A 15362-nucleotide genomic window follows, 5' to 3' on the forward strand; every position below is an offset into this window, starting at 1 on the left:
TATATATATATGCTTTAAAAAATTATGTTACAAATTAATGCGTTAATTATAATGCAATTAACTGAGTTTTGATTGTTTTTAACATTACGATTTTTCTCGTTTCATTGTTAAGAGTTTCAACATTTTTTTCGTGTATTGTTAATTTTCATGTTATAATTTTTCGAGTTGATTTTTCTTTTTATAAGACTTCAAAACCGCTCGAGTTTTTTTTTATTATAGAAATGTAACAGTGGTAAGAATTTGAAATGTATGGGAACATATCACTTTTAGTTTGTTGATTCATTGTAAGGCCCACTTCCACAACTTACGGTTAACTCTTAACCGAGGTTCAACTTGTTTTTTAATTTATAACAAACGTACAGTTAGTAAACAATTTCAATAAAATTGGGATTCATATTAATTAACATATTGGCTGTAGTTATTCTTAGTTCTTCATTTGTAAAATATTATAAACGGCTGATTTCTATGCTTCCTTACTTTCGTTAAGCTTTTGCATAAAATAACATTGGTGTAACGCATAATTAGATCAACAGGACGTTGCAGTTGCAACGAATGCAACCTCTGTAATGTCGCATAGAAAATATATTTGTAATTCAATATATGTATATAGTATTCTCTCGTTTCTCGAGAAGATTGAGTCCCTAGATGAAGAAGCTTACGCGATAGTGCCATTTTACGAAAGACTTAAGTGCGGCAGGACTGCATATTCGATTGTATGTACATTTAATAAGTGCACCTATTTAATTCGGCTAAATGAAGAAATTATACTTAATCCTTTTCACAAGTCAATTATACTTTCTACCACGTGTTCTCTGACTCGCTAGATATTCGTTTCATTTTCAATTTCGTTCTGTACAGCTGAAAAAGCAGATTACGCGAATTAATATATGTTATTTAATACTTTAAAGTATCGCGTATCGCTTTGTGTGTATATATATACATATATATATACATTATACATATATATATATCTATATAGGGTGTCCGGAAAATCGCCCGCAATATTTCGGGAAGTGATTTGGGACCCAAAAAGGAAAGAAAACTATATAAACATAGGTCCGGAAATAAGTCGTTTCCAAGTTATAACCACTTTTATGTTAAAAAAATTATAATTTATTTTACATAATCACAATCATAATTTACTTCATAGTGTTTTAACTACATTTCGGACTAGTTTGGCGTTACCCAGGATGCACCACCCAAATTACTTCTCGAAGTATTGCGGGCGATTTTCTGGACATTCTGTATATGTATAATATATACATGTCTCCTAATGTAAGAATCTGTTAGTGACACTACAGCGACGAAGAGACTAGGATGTTTATAAGCAATCACAGATACATTTAGATGATGATGCCCAGTAGACTACATTTCTTTCTTTTTCGATTTATCGCGTTTTATTTTCTAGATTTGGCCACGATGTGCGATTATTGTAATATTCAAAAAGAAAAAGCAATTAAATTTCAACTTATACGATATTGAATAATAGTCTGTATATGATACAGCACACTTTTATCCAAGGGACATCCTATAGGAACATCTTTAGGACGTAACGACATCTTTTGGAACATCTTTAGGGATGCGATCCACTTCATGCTGCAAATGTTTTGAAACATTCTTTGATTGGTCAATTCTTAAAATTCTATCTTCTGATTGGTCAACGAAGTATTTGCAGCGTTAAATGGATTACATCATAGGACGCCCCTTGGAGACCTATGTTGTGTGAATAGTATCCAGTCTTTATAATAGCTTGCAACGATAAATAAACATACTTCCATTGTTTAACGCATATACCATCCAGAATTTAAATTGCGTTGCTAATGGCATACGAATGACAATTAAAATAATTTTAACTTATTATTATTTAATTACTAATAATGTACTCCGCTATAATATTGTTTAGAAATGTAATCAAAATGATTATTTCTAGAATATCATGAATGACAAAAAGTCACTCGTGCTTTGCGATAAAAATCGGAAAAATTGTCAGAAAAAATTTTAATCGTAAATTTGTAACAAATGGAATGAACATTCATTCTAATGCCAAGATAACATTTTTCGGATATAGAAGCAACGATCTTTACATTACATTTTAACTTACGATTTTGAATGTGACATCTGTGGAAATTGATATATACATAAATACGAGTTTTGAAAAAGTCAGTCTGTTAATTTCTTAAAACCTATTATATATACGTAAAAGTAAATATACATATAACTGATTCTCCAATAATTTCAATTCCTAATTCAAGCTGCGTTATTCATATAATTAATTTTATTTCTTGATGTATTCTTGTTTCTTGATATTGCATTAAATATGTCCGTAGGAATAAAATTTACAATTTTGTATAAATTTGATGGTATTTAATCTTCTACTCCATCTAAATTAATATTGACATTAAGAATTGGAAAAACGTAAACTTTTATGGATATTATTTCAAACGCAATTATAAACAGTTGTGATATTTTCGCTGATAATATATTAACGTTCATTAAAAAATGCTTATATGACGCAATATTTATAGTTCGTAGCACATGACTTATTTGATTTCGGCTTTTTATCAATAATATATGTATGTGAACGTCTCATTGAAATATAATGCTGCAGAAGATTAAGAGGATATAGAAAGGATTTTTCCTGAAAATCTGTTCATTATTTTTGCAATTATTTTTACATTGTAATCGATTAATATTATGTTTTTTTGGTTCGATGTTGACTAAGATCCATTTATTCGCTGGGTGAATCACTACTCGTCGCACTCATTTGCATATCGTTCAGTTCCGCCGGTGGTGGTAGCAGGAAGCTCGGTCTTCTAGATAGTTCCTCTTCATACAGGCTAGAAGTGCTTTTCGGTCTTGAAATCAAACTCCAAGGATCTGGTGGTATCACGACGGATTTGTCCTGTAATTTTCCTGAGTTTATATTGTAAGTTGGGTAATTTTTATATACATAAAAATATAATTATAATAAAAATCATATAAATGTCGTCTGCGCCGCAGGCGAGCACACGGACATGGGCTCGTATGTGTGTTACAGCGCACCACGATAAATGGCCGAACTTATAGGCGTGGAAAAATGACATTTTGACCAGTTTTGACGACGAATTTTGTGCACGATGCTATTTCGTTATTATCTGCTTAATTGTGAAAATGTGACTTGTTTCGTACTTCTCAAAGTCGTAATTTTCGATTAAAACTAAAGTTATCTTGGAATTTTATACGTAAAAGTGTATATTTAACTCGTTTCAACAGCTGTTAAACCATGTGTTTCTACCAGAATATAGGCTCACTTTACGAGTTTTTTACGACCATTTACTGACTATCAAGGAGAGAAAAGGACAGTTTTCATCGATTTTTACAAGTGTTTTAAAGCGATTTCGTCATTTCATTTCATCCAAATTATCTTTATTTACAAATGGCATCGTGCATAAATTAACGTGTCATTCCTCACTTCTGACGTCACGATTCCAACATGGCCGCCGCAACTAGTCAGGAGCCTTAAGATGGTAATGTGATTTTCTGATTGGTTCATGACATCTTAAGACTGTATTCAAGATAATTTTGAATATAATAGCCCTTCTACAATAAGCTGCAAATCAGAAGTTCTAAACGATCTTAAGTAATCATAATCGGTGAAGTTGGCCAATAGCCAACTTGAACGACTTGGTTAAGACTGGTTAAGACTTCTGATGTTCTGACTTGCTGCTTATTGTAGAAGGCCCATTAGACTTTACTATGGTCGGTATTTATATATATAGTCCGTTCTTATTTCGAAATTGCTTTAAGTAACGTTTTAAGATGCTAATACGGTCTGATTGATTCGTGACATCTTAAGATTGTACTTGACGGTCTCGAATATAAGAATCTATTATGAATACCGTCTATATGAATACCAGTCCAAGCGACCTTCGAGTAATTAAGGGATAGTGTCTTTAAAGAGAGAAAGTTAAGTTAAAGATCAATCTTTAAGTAATTAAGCGCAATTTCGGAATAAGTTTTAATAATTATTTCAACGAGAGAGAGAGAGAGAGAGAGAGAGAGAGAGAGAGAGAGTGTGTGTGTGTGTGTGTGTGTGTGTGTCTTACCACCAGTAAGTGCTTGGCAGTCGGTGGCAGAGGTGGTTGTAGGAGCGCCACGTCAGTAAGATTACATCTCAGCGATGCAGCCGAAGCTGCCATGGGTGGATCTGGCGGCGAGGGGAGATTCATCGGTGGTTCATATAGAGATAGTTGAACGTTCTGCATCGAACCAGTCGCGGTGGATCCAAGGATCCATCGGGCTATGCTTTCGCAACAGCCGCAACACACGTCCGACATCCCTTGTCGCAACCCTCGATGCAGGAGAAGGAATAGAGCCGGGTTTACGAAGGCGTGCACATACGCGATGTGTAGGGTCACCTGATACAACAAACCGCGAAATTCAGTGATTTAGATGCGGTGTACAGTTTGCATCGTGCTACTGCAAACATAAATCTAAAGCTAATTCAAAATTGCTTGACAACGTGCTTATGAAAGAAAAAAAGGAAACTGGACCGTATAAAGAATCTGCACTTTTTTTTAAATATGAAAAGAAAATTACTATGATGTAATTAGTTTGTCGCATGAGAATAATGAAAAATATTAGTTTTTTATTATTTTTGTATGATTTTAAAAAATATTTAATTCGTATGGATAATTTAAGGATTTATTTAAATTAAGGAAAGATTATATTTAAAAATAATGTTTATATTTAAAAAAAAAATCAAGCAAATATACGATTCAAATATACAATTAATAACGCGGTTATCAATGAGCAAAAATATTTAAACTTACAAACATTAATTAGAAGCAAAAAAAAAATAATTTACGTTTCACTTTTTTTTCCAAACTATCTTCAAAAAGTTAATATACGACATACAAAGAAATTTATCACTGCCAATCAAGAGGTAGATGACTTCTATGACATAAGATGTCATATATTGGAGACTATCAGAACCAATTTAGTGAACATAGATACCACTCCAAATCAACAGCTAACACACATAATAGTCAAAAATAGCTCATATAGAGATCTATACAATATATAATTATTCATGGAAATCGTAAATTGTCATAGAAAATGTGAAAATGATATATATATATATACAGGGTGTTCCAAAATTGACGATAAATACTTTAAAGATAGATTCTTTGTTAGATTTTGAGAAGAAAAGTCTAATACGAAAATGTCGAAGCTATAATAGTTTTCAAATGGAAAGAATTTAAAAATTATAAATGATATAGGGGGTTAGCTAGAATTTCGCGAAAAGCTGAATTTTATTATTCGTAATTTTTAAACTCTTTCCATTTAAAAACTCGATCATAGCCTCGACTTCTTGTATTAGACTTTTCTTAAAATGTTACAAAGAATCTGCTTATAAAATATTTATCGTCAGTTTTAAGTCACCCTGTAAATATATATTTTTTGTTTTTTAAAAAGATTTTTTATGTCAAAAGCATATTATAAAATTTCTACATTTCAGAGTTTATGCATATTTAGACTGGAAACGAGAAAATTTATCTTTTCTTAAATTATGCTTTTCACTATATCGTGGTCTTCATTTTGTCAAAATACCAGAAGTTTATTGCGCATTGAGAAGATAAAATGCGGCTATTTTGTGCATCTGCTACAACGTTATATCGCAAAACCGCTGCGCGATGTCTTCAAGTCACTCAACGTGTTTTTCGGTGGAGACACACTTTCCTTTCTTGAAAATTTATATTCTCGTAAAAAGATTCTTTAGAAGAACACTGCTCGATAGCTGCGAATTCGCTCGACTCACTCGAGTGATTCACGTACAACTCTATATTGGCACGGTCGAGCAACTTACGTTTTCATGTTTTCTCGCCAAGTTTTCGCATTTTTGTTCCTGTTGGAACAAATGTATCGTTATCAGAAGTGGAACTAAAATCGCTTGGCAAGTTTTGTTGTGCCTCACACGTGTATTTTAGACATTGCGGTATCATAATTATTTAAAGAATTAATAACATCGAATTGTAATTATTAGAAATAAAGAAAGAAGAGATTCGTATTCATTTATTCATTTCGTCGCGGTCAGTTAATTTCGACATTTGTAATTGATTTCGGTCATAAAATCTACTTGTGTGACGTCAACTCAGCTATATTCATTTATATTTATAATGCTTATATAAGCTGTTAGTATGTCGTCGATTATTTCTGGCGATCGTATCTTTTGAAATGAATAAGAGAGCACATTAGCGGAATGAATAAACAACGTGACATATCATTGCTGTTTTTACAAGGACGAAGTTTGATCCGCTAAAGTGTAGCATTTGTATGCTGAGCTATTAATATTCGCACCATTATCGCAAGTGTAGCACAAATGCGCCATTACAAGCAAGGTAAGTAATGACCGGGAGATATTTGTAGGAACATAAATATCGATAATGTCTCAATTTCGCAGAAGTAACATTAACAACACAAACACCGATACAAACTTCCCATTATTTCATCGCAGCATTCTATATGTTCTAATTACCTCATAACCAATAGGATTTCCTATGGCGGGATGATGCACCAGGGTAACGAAAAACAATGGTCCCCAGAACAAGACGTATGCTGCTGTTATGACCAGAAACATTTTCACCCTTTGTACACCCTCGTGTTCCATTCGCCTGAGGTAATTCCTCATTTTTCGATGCTCCTCGATGGCACCCGTTTTCTGAAATTAATTATTTCTAAATAATTTAAAATCATTTAATTTTCACATGGTACGGTTCATTTTCTCCTCCATTTACATCTTGGTTTACATTTACATATACATACGTTACATTTATTGGTATACAGGGTGAGTAAAAAATTCCGGACCAATGAAATAATAACTAAGCATTTCCGCAAGAAATGTTTCCTACAAAAGTTGTAGGGTTCAGTGTGGTTAAATTCTTTACGCCTTTTTTGACGTAAAAATTCCCTACGCGTTAAGGAGAAATCCCTACTTTTAACCACACTGAACCCTACAACTTTTGTAGGAAACATTTCTTTCAGAAATGCTTAGTTTTCGAGATATTTCATCGGTCTGGGACTTTTTACTCATCCCGTACGTATAAGAATATACACATAAGAAGAACAGATATTATCAAAATACAAATATTGTTAGTGATATTTAAAATGCGGTTCTTGGAAAAAATGAAACTGTTATTTAAATTGCCAATTAAAATGGAAGGATTTGATAAAGATTTATTAGCATATACAGGGCGTTTAGCATGAATGGCGAGTGGTACACACTGTACTGAATAAAAAAGTTTTATTGTTAGTAAATGATATAAACATAAGTCGAAAATTAAACTGTTTCTGAAATATAGGTATATAAACAATTTTGTATAATATGTTATAGTATCGTGATTGACTAGCTGATTCCTACGTGTTGCATGCGATGTGGAAAGGGAAAAATTGAAATGAGCAGTACCTGATAATCTATTTAGAAGAATTACAGATCCAGTGAGGTGATCCCCCATAATGCCCATCTAGTCACAATCGCCTGTTGATGCCAATTTACTGGTAAAATCTTTCCCGGTGAAATCTTTCATTGTAAAGTGTGTATGGAAATTGAATGATAACATTCGGAATGCGGTTTGTAAACAATGAGATAAATCTTCATCGCATAAAATTACATAAAACGCATAACAGATAATACATCAGTTATGAAAATTATAATAAATATAGAAACGCAACCCAGGTCACAAATTAAAACGAGCTATATTAGGTGTACAATGTGGAAATATTTACTTCATTCAAACATATAAGTTTTCGAGAAGGGTTTTTTTATTCAGTGTGGTATGTACCTTATAAATGCTGAATGCTTTTTTATGAACACCCTGTATATAAATACGCTCCTTTATTGAAAATCATTAACGTAATTGACTTACTTTTGATGTCGTACCGTTCCTTGTGTCACCGTCTTCAGTTGCAAGCGCATTTGTTGCACCCTGATGTCCTCCTGTCACATTAACGAGTGTTGTAACAAGACCAGCTACTCGTACCTGGAGATAAAGATGGTGTTATGTGTTAAACATAAAACAAATTTATAAAATTAAAGCAATTATTAAACAACATTAAGTAATACTTTTTTATTAAAATAGTATTAAATACCTCTATAAAATCTTTATTAAGAGTAAAAGACACGCATAAAATTTGTCAAATTCAGTAAATTTTCAGCAATTTCGTTCCAAAACGAAGCCTATCTCATAATAGAGGGCTTTCCTGTATTGTATATATTATATTGTATATAATATATGTTTTTAATAATATGTTATAAGTGATAGGAATAAAAATTATTTATTAAGTGTAAATTTATATATTTTTATTATTTGTATATAAATTGGAATTAATAAAATATATGTTCGTATAGACTCTGACTATGATATGACCGCTTACCGCTTCGACATTAGCTTTCGTCAAATCTCTGTGCAACTTTCGTAAGTGAAAGAGCGTTAGCGCTATACAAATAATGTTGATGACAATCCAGAGAGCATTGAGTATGTAGTGGCGAAAAGGTCCATGTACCAATGGACAGCTAGGCGCGTGATGACTGCTTTCCGTGTTCGCCGCTAAGGCCCCACTAAGAAACGTAGGTCCCAAATTGATAGTTATGCTGGCGAACCAGATCATGAAAGTACCAAAGAGTACGCACTGTAAAAATAGTGAAAAATATTCAATAAAGTTTGTAAAAGATTTTTGCTAGTTCAAAAGAAATTTGGCGATAACAGGATAGAAGTCAGGCGCGGTAGTCGTTGTGCAAATAATATACAAATGTAACACAAAACTCTTTATTAAATTGACGCGCTTACGATATAGTTGTAATAAGTGCGCAACGACTAACGCGCCTGACTTCCATTGCCCTGTTATCGCCATATTCATTTTATAATACATTTCAATACATTTTGTTAGAGCAGAGATTAAAAAAATACAACTAAATTTTATATTTATATTTATTAATATAAAATTTATTATAAATTTATACTTTATATTTATTAAAATAACTTATGATCCAGATAATGAACCGTCATCAAAATTTGTCATATTATTTTTAAATGTGATTTATAATAATCTGTAACTTTTTCATAATTTTGTTATCATTTTGGAAATACATACATAACATCCTTAAGGTTTAAAACGTAAAATCAAGTAGAACATATATTATTAAACATTTTAAATAATTGCAGAAATTATTTCGATGCTTGTAAAGCTACAATTGCAATTTTGTTGTGAGAGATACATAATAATAGTCACATCTCGCATGTTTAACGAACCATCGTTAGAATTCTATTACGAAAGCGAGTCGAGTGTCACTAGATATACAAGTTATTACGTTAAATTAATTTGAAACTATAACTGCTACTACATGCACAGGGAAGCCAAGTCGTTAAGGAATTAATCGCGCTAATTTAGTGTCTCGGGTCATACCATAACGATATAGGATTTCCCTAATATTTTCATCGAATTTTAGAAGTGTGCAGTCTGATAAGTTTACAGATTATTTTTTCTCGATATCAGAGTTCTATCTTATGACTTAAATTTTTTTAATTAAATTTGCGATGTAGGTACATTAAAATAAAAACAAAATTTGCTTAAAATTGAATCAGAAATTGAAGGAAAATATATAAAAATAGATTCAGTAATATAAGAACGGATTTAATAATTTATGAGAAAATCAAATCAGTTTTACACACACACACAAGCATACATACACATATTCACTATTGCAAACTGAAACATTATTCGATCTTATCCTTTATTAGTGTTTGAGCACTTATTAAATTTTATGTAAAAGTTTCGTATGAAATTGACTAGTGAAAAAAAATTTTGTCTTTACAACCGTAAACTAATTGGATTTATAACAATTTATTAAGAAGTCTCCGTATGTCCAGTTTAAGCTGTGCGCTTAATACTTTTTCCAGCGCAATTAATTTTCCTTGGAAAAATCTGATTTAGTCTGACAGCTTTCATTTCTACATCTCTATACTGCGACGCGGACGGTTTGCCGCAATCAGTCACTGCTAAATTCGCTATCACAATGCTGCGGTTAGGTGGAAATTTCTCTCTCATTTCGCATGCGAGGTGGACAACAACAGTCTGCATTAGCCAAAGTCATGCGGTTTGTCGATACCTCAAATTTTTGATTAATTGCCTGCCATGAACAAACTTATATAATTTTATTTTTCAATAATTGATTAAAGTTTATAACCGTGATGTAAAAGTGTAATATCAAATACAAGCTTAATCCTTTATCGAATTAGATTCGACATAATATATGCGTTGCAATAGCCTATCACATAATTCTTCGAATATTCAAATCTATATGCTATTATAATTGACAAAATATACTTTGGGGATCTTTATGTAGGGTAGGATTGGATATTATGAGCACTGCAGGTAATATGAGTACCTTTTTTATATTTCTGTAACGATTGCCAACTGTTGTAGAAAGATGCATATGTCTTCGCGACATTCCAATATACTGCGATGTTCGATCTAAATTTATGTACTTCGGATATTTATCATATTAAATAAGTAGGTACGTTATATTTTTTTATTTCTCACGTTTTTTCCTTTAACATCATAAGATCCCCAATCTACATTCAGATAAGATATTTTGTTAATATTTGTAAAGTAAACAATATTGAGCCATTCTAACTTCATAAAGTCTCGAGACCATTATTGATTTATTAGACACAGGAGTTTTTTGGATAAGTATGCATGGTCGGATATTATGAACATCTTCATTATTCCTCATCGTACACTGAAAAAAAAGTCTAGCGAGGGATCAACCACTATGGCAATTAGTATATTTTAGAAATATATTGTGACACAGTATTAAATATTGCGACATGTACAGTAATAAAACAGGCAATGCTAGCAGTAGCAGTATATTGGGTGCAATAGGTGGAAAAACATAGGATAACAATATTAACAATATAATAGCAATTCTAGCAATAAAGTGTGCTGTATTGCCATAATTTGCAATCACTGTACATTAGTGGCATTTGTTCTAATAAAATGTTTCATATATATATATATATATATATATATTTCAATCTTTCATTTCTGCATGATTTCTTACAAAAAATTTCCTGTGCTCATATTACCCCTAAGGATGCTTATATTAACCTACCCAGAGAGTAATATGAGCACTGGGCGGGTAATAAGAGCACTCGCCACCATTTCAACATTTGCATTAAAATAATCAATTTTAATACTAATTGTAAGATACATAAAACATCAACAAATCTATGAAAGAGTATAATGCATAAGATTTTTTATTCTTCAGTATTTTAAATATATCAAAATGTTTCCTTAAGGTGCTCATAATACCCAACCTACCCATATATATGTAATTCCTTCAAATAATAAAATTCTTTAAATTCTGTTAGACCAGCTGATTACAATTGGTTAAAGTTGAGGACAAATTTGATTTTCGCTCATTTACGAGAAATAGCTTGAACCTCAACGGGTTAAGAGACGATTGAGAAGATCGAGAATTGAAAGTCGAGAGTCGCAAATTGGAAGAGCTAAGTGCTGAGAACTTGAAAGATAAGTTGAAACTTAGTTGTTAAGACTCGGGGAAGAGTTACATACGCACGAATTTACACTAATTTATCTAAGGGCACATCTGAGAAAGTCACAGAAATATTAAATGCAAATAGAAAGCACGGATATTAGCTTAACGAGATGTGTTATAATTCTTACTTGGGGTGAATCCATCAGCAAGGGAGCGGTCAGATCTGGCTCCTCGTCGCCCTCTGGGAATACCGGGCTGTCGTTTAGCACGGTCGTTAGCATATTTACTGTGGAAACGGTCACTAGCAACAGAAAGGCGGTCTCTACCAAGGAACACTTGTTAACGGGCTGACAATTCAATATACTGGAGCCTAAGGGCAATAGTATAGCGGCTCTCGCACAATCTACCATGGCTTGGTGGAATAATAGTCCCTGGGACCACCTGTGAATCCCAGAATAAATATACATCAATACATTTACTATTCTTTTCACCTCCGACTTTCCTAATCCTACATTACTGCATCTTACAAGATACGCCCCCGACAATTTAATTGCAGTAGATTCAGTAATGAATGCTGACAATGAAATTGTTGGAGGCATTTTAATTTGCAATTAAAAAAACTCATGAATACAAACAGAATGTTTCTAAAATATGATATCGAATGGAATGTATCAATTTTTTTTTTTAATGTATATTTAATGATTATTTTCATCCACTACTTATCGTGAATATTTAGCATTAGATAATATGTTTGTTAATTAAACTTAAATTTTAAAACATTTATTCCAATCTGCACAGTTTAAATTGTGAAAAATCTATACATTTTACTTGTAATTATCAGCAATCTCAAAATTCATAGAATATATCGTTTTCGTTAAAAAAAATCAGTTTTAAATTGATAACACGGTACATTCTAAAGAGTCGATATCACATTTAGAACACTTCGCAGTCTATCACGTGTACTATGTTTCGCGTATCGATCAGACAATATTTTGTTTGACAAGCATATAGCATATGATCGAGATTTTATTCAGTAAACAGAACGTGATGGTTATCAGGCCGCAATATAGTTACCTGTTCACGTACTGAAATAAGTTCAACAAGTCAAAATACTCTTACACGAGATTGGAATAATTTATGTATGGCACAGAGTTAAACGTGCCCTTAGCTATATAAATTTTATTTGAAAGTATAATGAGTCAACGATAAAACAAATTTGTTTTCGTTTATTGCAATAGTCTGTTTTTTTCAAACGAATGCATTAAATTTACAATGTGTTTGAATATACTCAGTGAGAAACGATAATGGAATCGACATCGAATCGACGTCGATTCGACATCGATTCCATTGTCATTTCTCACTGGCCATGAGACAGATGTAATTATACTTGATAGAATAAGGTGATTTCTATATTGCAAAGCATTCTTTTTTCCATTTGCGAGAAATCACGGTTGTGTAATTTTTGCAGCACGAGGAAGCGATTTTGTTTCGCATATTGAACGGGTCATAACGCGACAATTTCCGAGCATTATTCCTGGATCAGTCCATGCAAAGCATAGGGTGATCACAAAGCGCCGTTCTTTGGTGGATTATTATCGCTTCATACCTGCGCAGCTGTCGTTTCGCCAATATCAACGTCATGAGGATAATATTTGCCCCCATCCCCAATGCACCGAGGCTAAATATCACAGTGGCCTCGGTTACACCACCGGGGTGACACTGGAACACCCTGGTGGCGTTGGACGTGACATTTCCGGAAGCACCAATGCCGAATCTTAGATTAGCTCCTATCATTGCTACCGCTGAACCTGTATCAGAGAATAGTCTCATTTAGCTATGTCGATATCGAACGAATGAGTTTCAATTCGGTACATGTAGCTATTAAAACCGCGGAGCGATCCTGAAATCCGAATTTATCCGAACTGTATTGCAATTCGATTTTATAATATACAAAACTTCAAACTTAACGAATAACATAGGCGCCGACTTAGAGGGGGCAGAGCGCTTCACCCTTTCCCCTCCAGTAATTTTTATCTTTCTATTTTTTAATAAATAATTTCTGAGATCAAAACCGTGAGAATGCCATGCATTAAGTTGATGCGTCATTTGCTGTATAATTGAAAAAAAAGCTTTCTCGATTTTATGCACTAAATATTTTGTTTGTACATTTTGTTTTACATGCAAAAGTATCTTTTTTATTTTACATGTAAATGTATAATCTTCATGTGTCTGTACACTTTTATTCCTCTCCCTGATGGTAATGTAAAGACTTTTAAAAAAAGATCATTATTTGTGTGTGCAATGCCTTTATCTTGACCTCTCAACACTTTTTCTAAGTCGGTGCCGTTGTATGAATAGATATAAAATATTTAACATAATCATGTAAATAAAATATACAGAATGTTAGTTGATATAAATGCATGTTAAACAAATTTTTTTCTTAATGATCTATATAATTCTATATAGTACAGTAAATATCTGGAGACACGGCAGTATTTTGGCGCTAAGCATGGCGTGAGACACTGCCGTGCCTCCTTATTATGAATATATTCATTTTCTATCAAACCTTATGCCACGTTTCCGATTCTCAGTGAAAAATTACTCCAATTAAGCCTTGATGATCTTCCATGCTTTGCGTGCAACCAGAGGCTGAACACTAATTAAATTATCGTATCAATAATTATGGAATAACGGAAGCGATCTTTGCCAATGATTGCTACTAATTCAATTATCATCATTCTGACACGACATCGTAGTGGGACAAAATAGGATATATTGCTCAAGGATGGAATTTTATCTTTTTGAAATTTTATTATCAGAACTTTTCCACATCAATTATTTTATTTAATAAATTATATAAAATTATACTGACCATCTTGAGTATTCTCGTTGCTAATAGAGATTAACGCAAATTTTTTTCATTTTAAATAATACTTCAAAATTAAAATGCTAAATACTTTTATGGATTTATAACTCATATCTTGTATATTCTACATTGTCCATCATTTTGTAAAAAAAAACGCTTCTTATAAAAAGATTCTATTTCTTTGATTGTTAATCGTTTAAACAGTAACCTGCAAAATGTCAAAAGATATTTCTGTTAAAATTGTTCTACTAAGAAACAGTTATATTCCTATTTAAATATTAATTCAGTCTCCGTCAATTTTCCTTACTATTTCTATTCGTTTAAACCAATCGAACACGAAATCCTTAGATATCTCGGAGAAAAGGCGTGAAATACTCATCCGGGTGAACGCGATATCGCTTGTTTATTCTTTCGTCGAGATTCAGTTGTGCACACGTTTGGAAAGTAAAACGAGGAAGTGAGAAAATAGAAGAAAGACTGAAGCAACTGTATCCGAATTTTATAGATATCTGAAAACCTATAACAATATGTGTCGGAACTACCGCTCTTTTCTTTATTCACGGTTTTACGATTTCCTTTTGCAATCGATTTTTCATTGTCAGAAATGTCACGATATCTAAAGTTGAATTACAAGAGAAAAGACTTTTCCGTGTACTAAGCTTCAATCTTACAAACGCTCAAACATTTCATCATCTATTTGTCTTTTTTATTGCTTATGAATGTTTTTCTAGTGTTTCTACAAAAATTAATGTGCGAAGGATAGAATACACAAAATGTCTATAGCAGAATTTTGTATTTAACTTAATTTACATATCTTTTTGCACTAAGAAAAAAATGATTTGTTTGTATCAACAAGATGTATATAGTTAAACACATTTCGATTGAACTAAGCAGAACTTCTGATTATTATAACAAGACTTGAGATTTTATTAGAATGGTTAGTAAATCAGGAGTGTGTTC

The 15362-nt window shown here is 32.4% G+C and overlaps 1 protein-coding gene across 1 annotated transcript; it reads right to left on the bottom strand.

Annotated features, from left to right (window-relative positions):
* Window positions 1-2475: 2475 nt before the first annotated feature.
* Window positions 2476-13339, bottom strand: LOC108764311 (uncharacterized). Its single transcript, XM_018512462.1, has 7 exons — window positions 13143-13339; window positions 11725-11977; window positions 8413-8667; window positions 7905-8018; window positions 6518-6700; window positions 4086-4397; window positions 2476-2902 (listed from the first exon to the last, which is right to left on the bottom strand). The coding sequence occupies exons 1-7, from the start codon at window positions 13328-13330 to the stop codon at window positions 2729-2731; spliced, it is 1479 nt and encodes a 492-aa protein (XP_018367964.1). The 5' UTR covers window positions 13331-13339; the 3' UTR covers window positions 2476-2728.
* Between the last annotated feature and the right edge of the window lie 2023 nt (window positions 13340-15362).

The sequence above is a fragment of the Trachymyrmex cornetzi genome, unplaced genomic scaffold, assembly GCF_001594075.2.
Source record: "Trachymyrmex cornetzi isolate Tcor2-1 unplaced genomic scaffold, Tcor1.1 scaffold412, whole genome shotgun sequence".
Classification (NCBI taxonomy): Eukaryota; Metazoa; Arthropoda; class Insecta; order Hymenoptera; family Formicidae; genus Trachymyrmex; species Trachymyrmex cornetzi.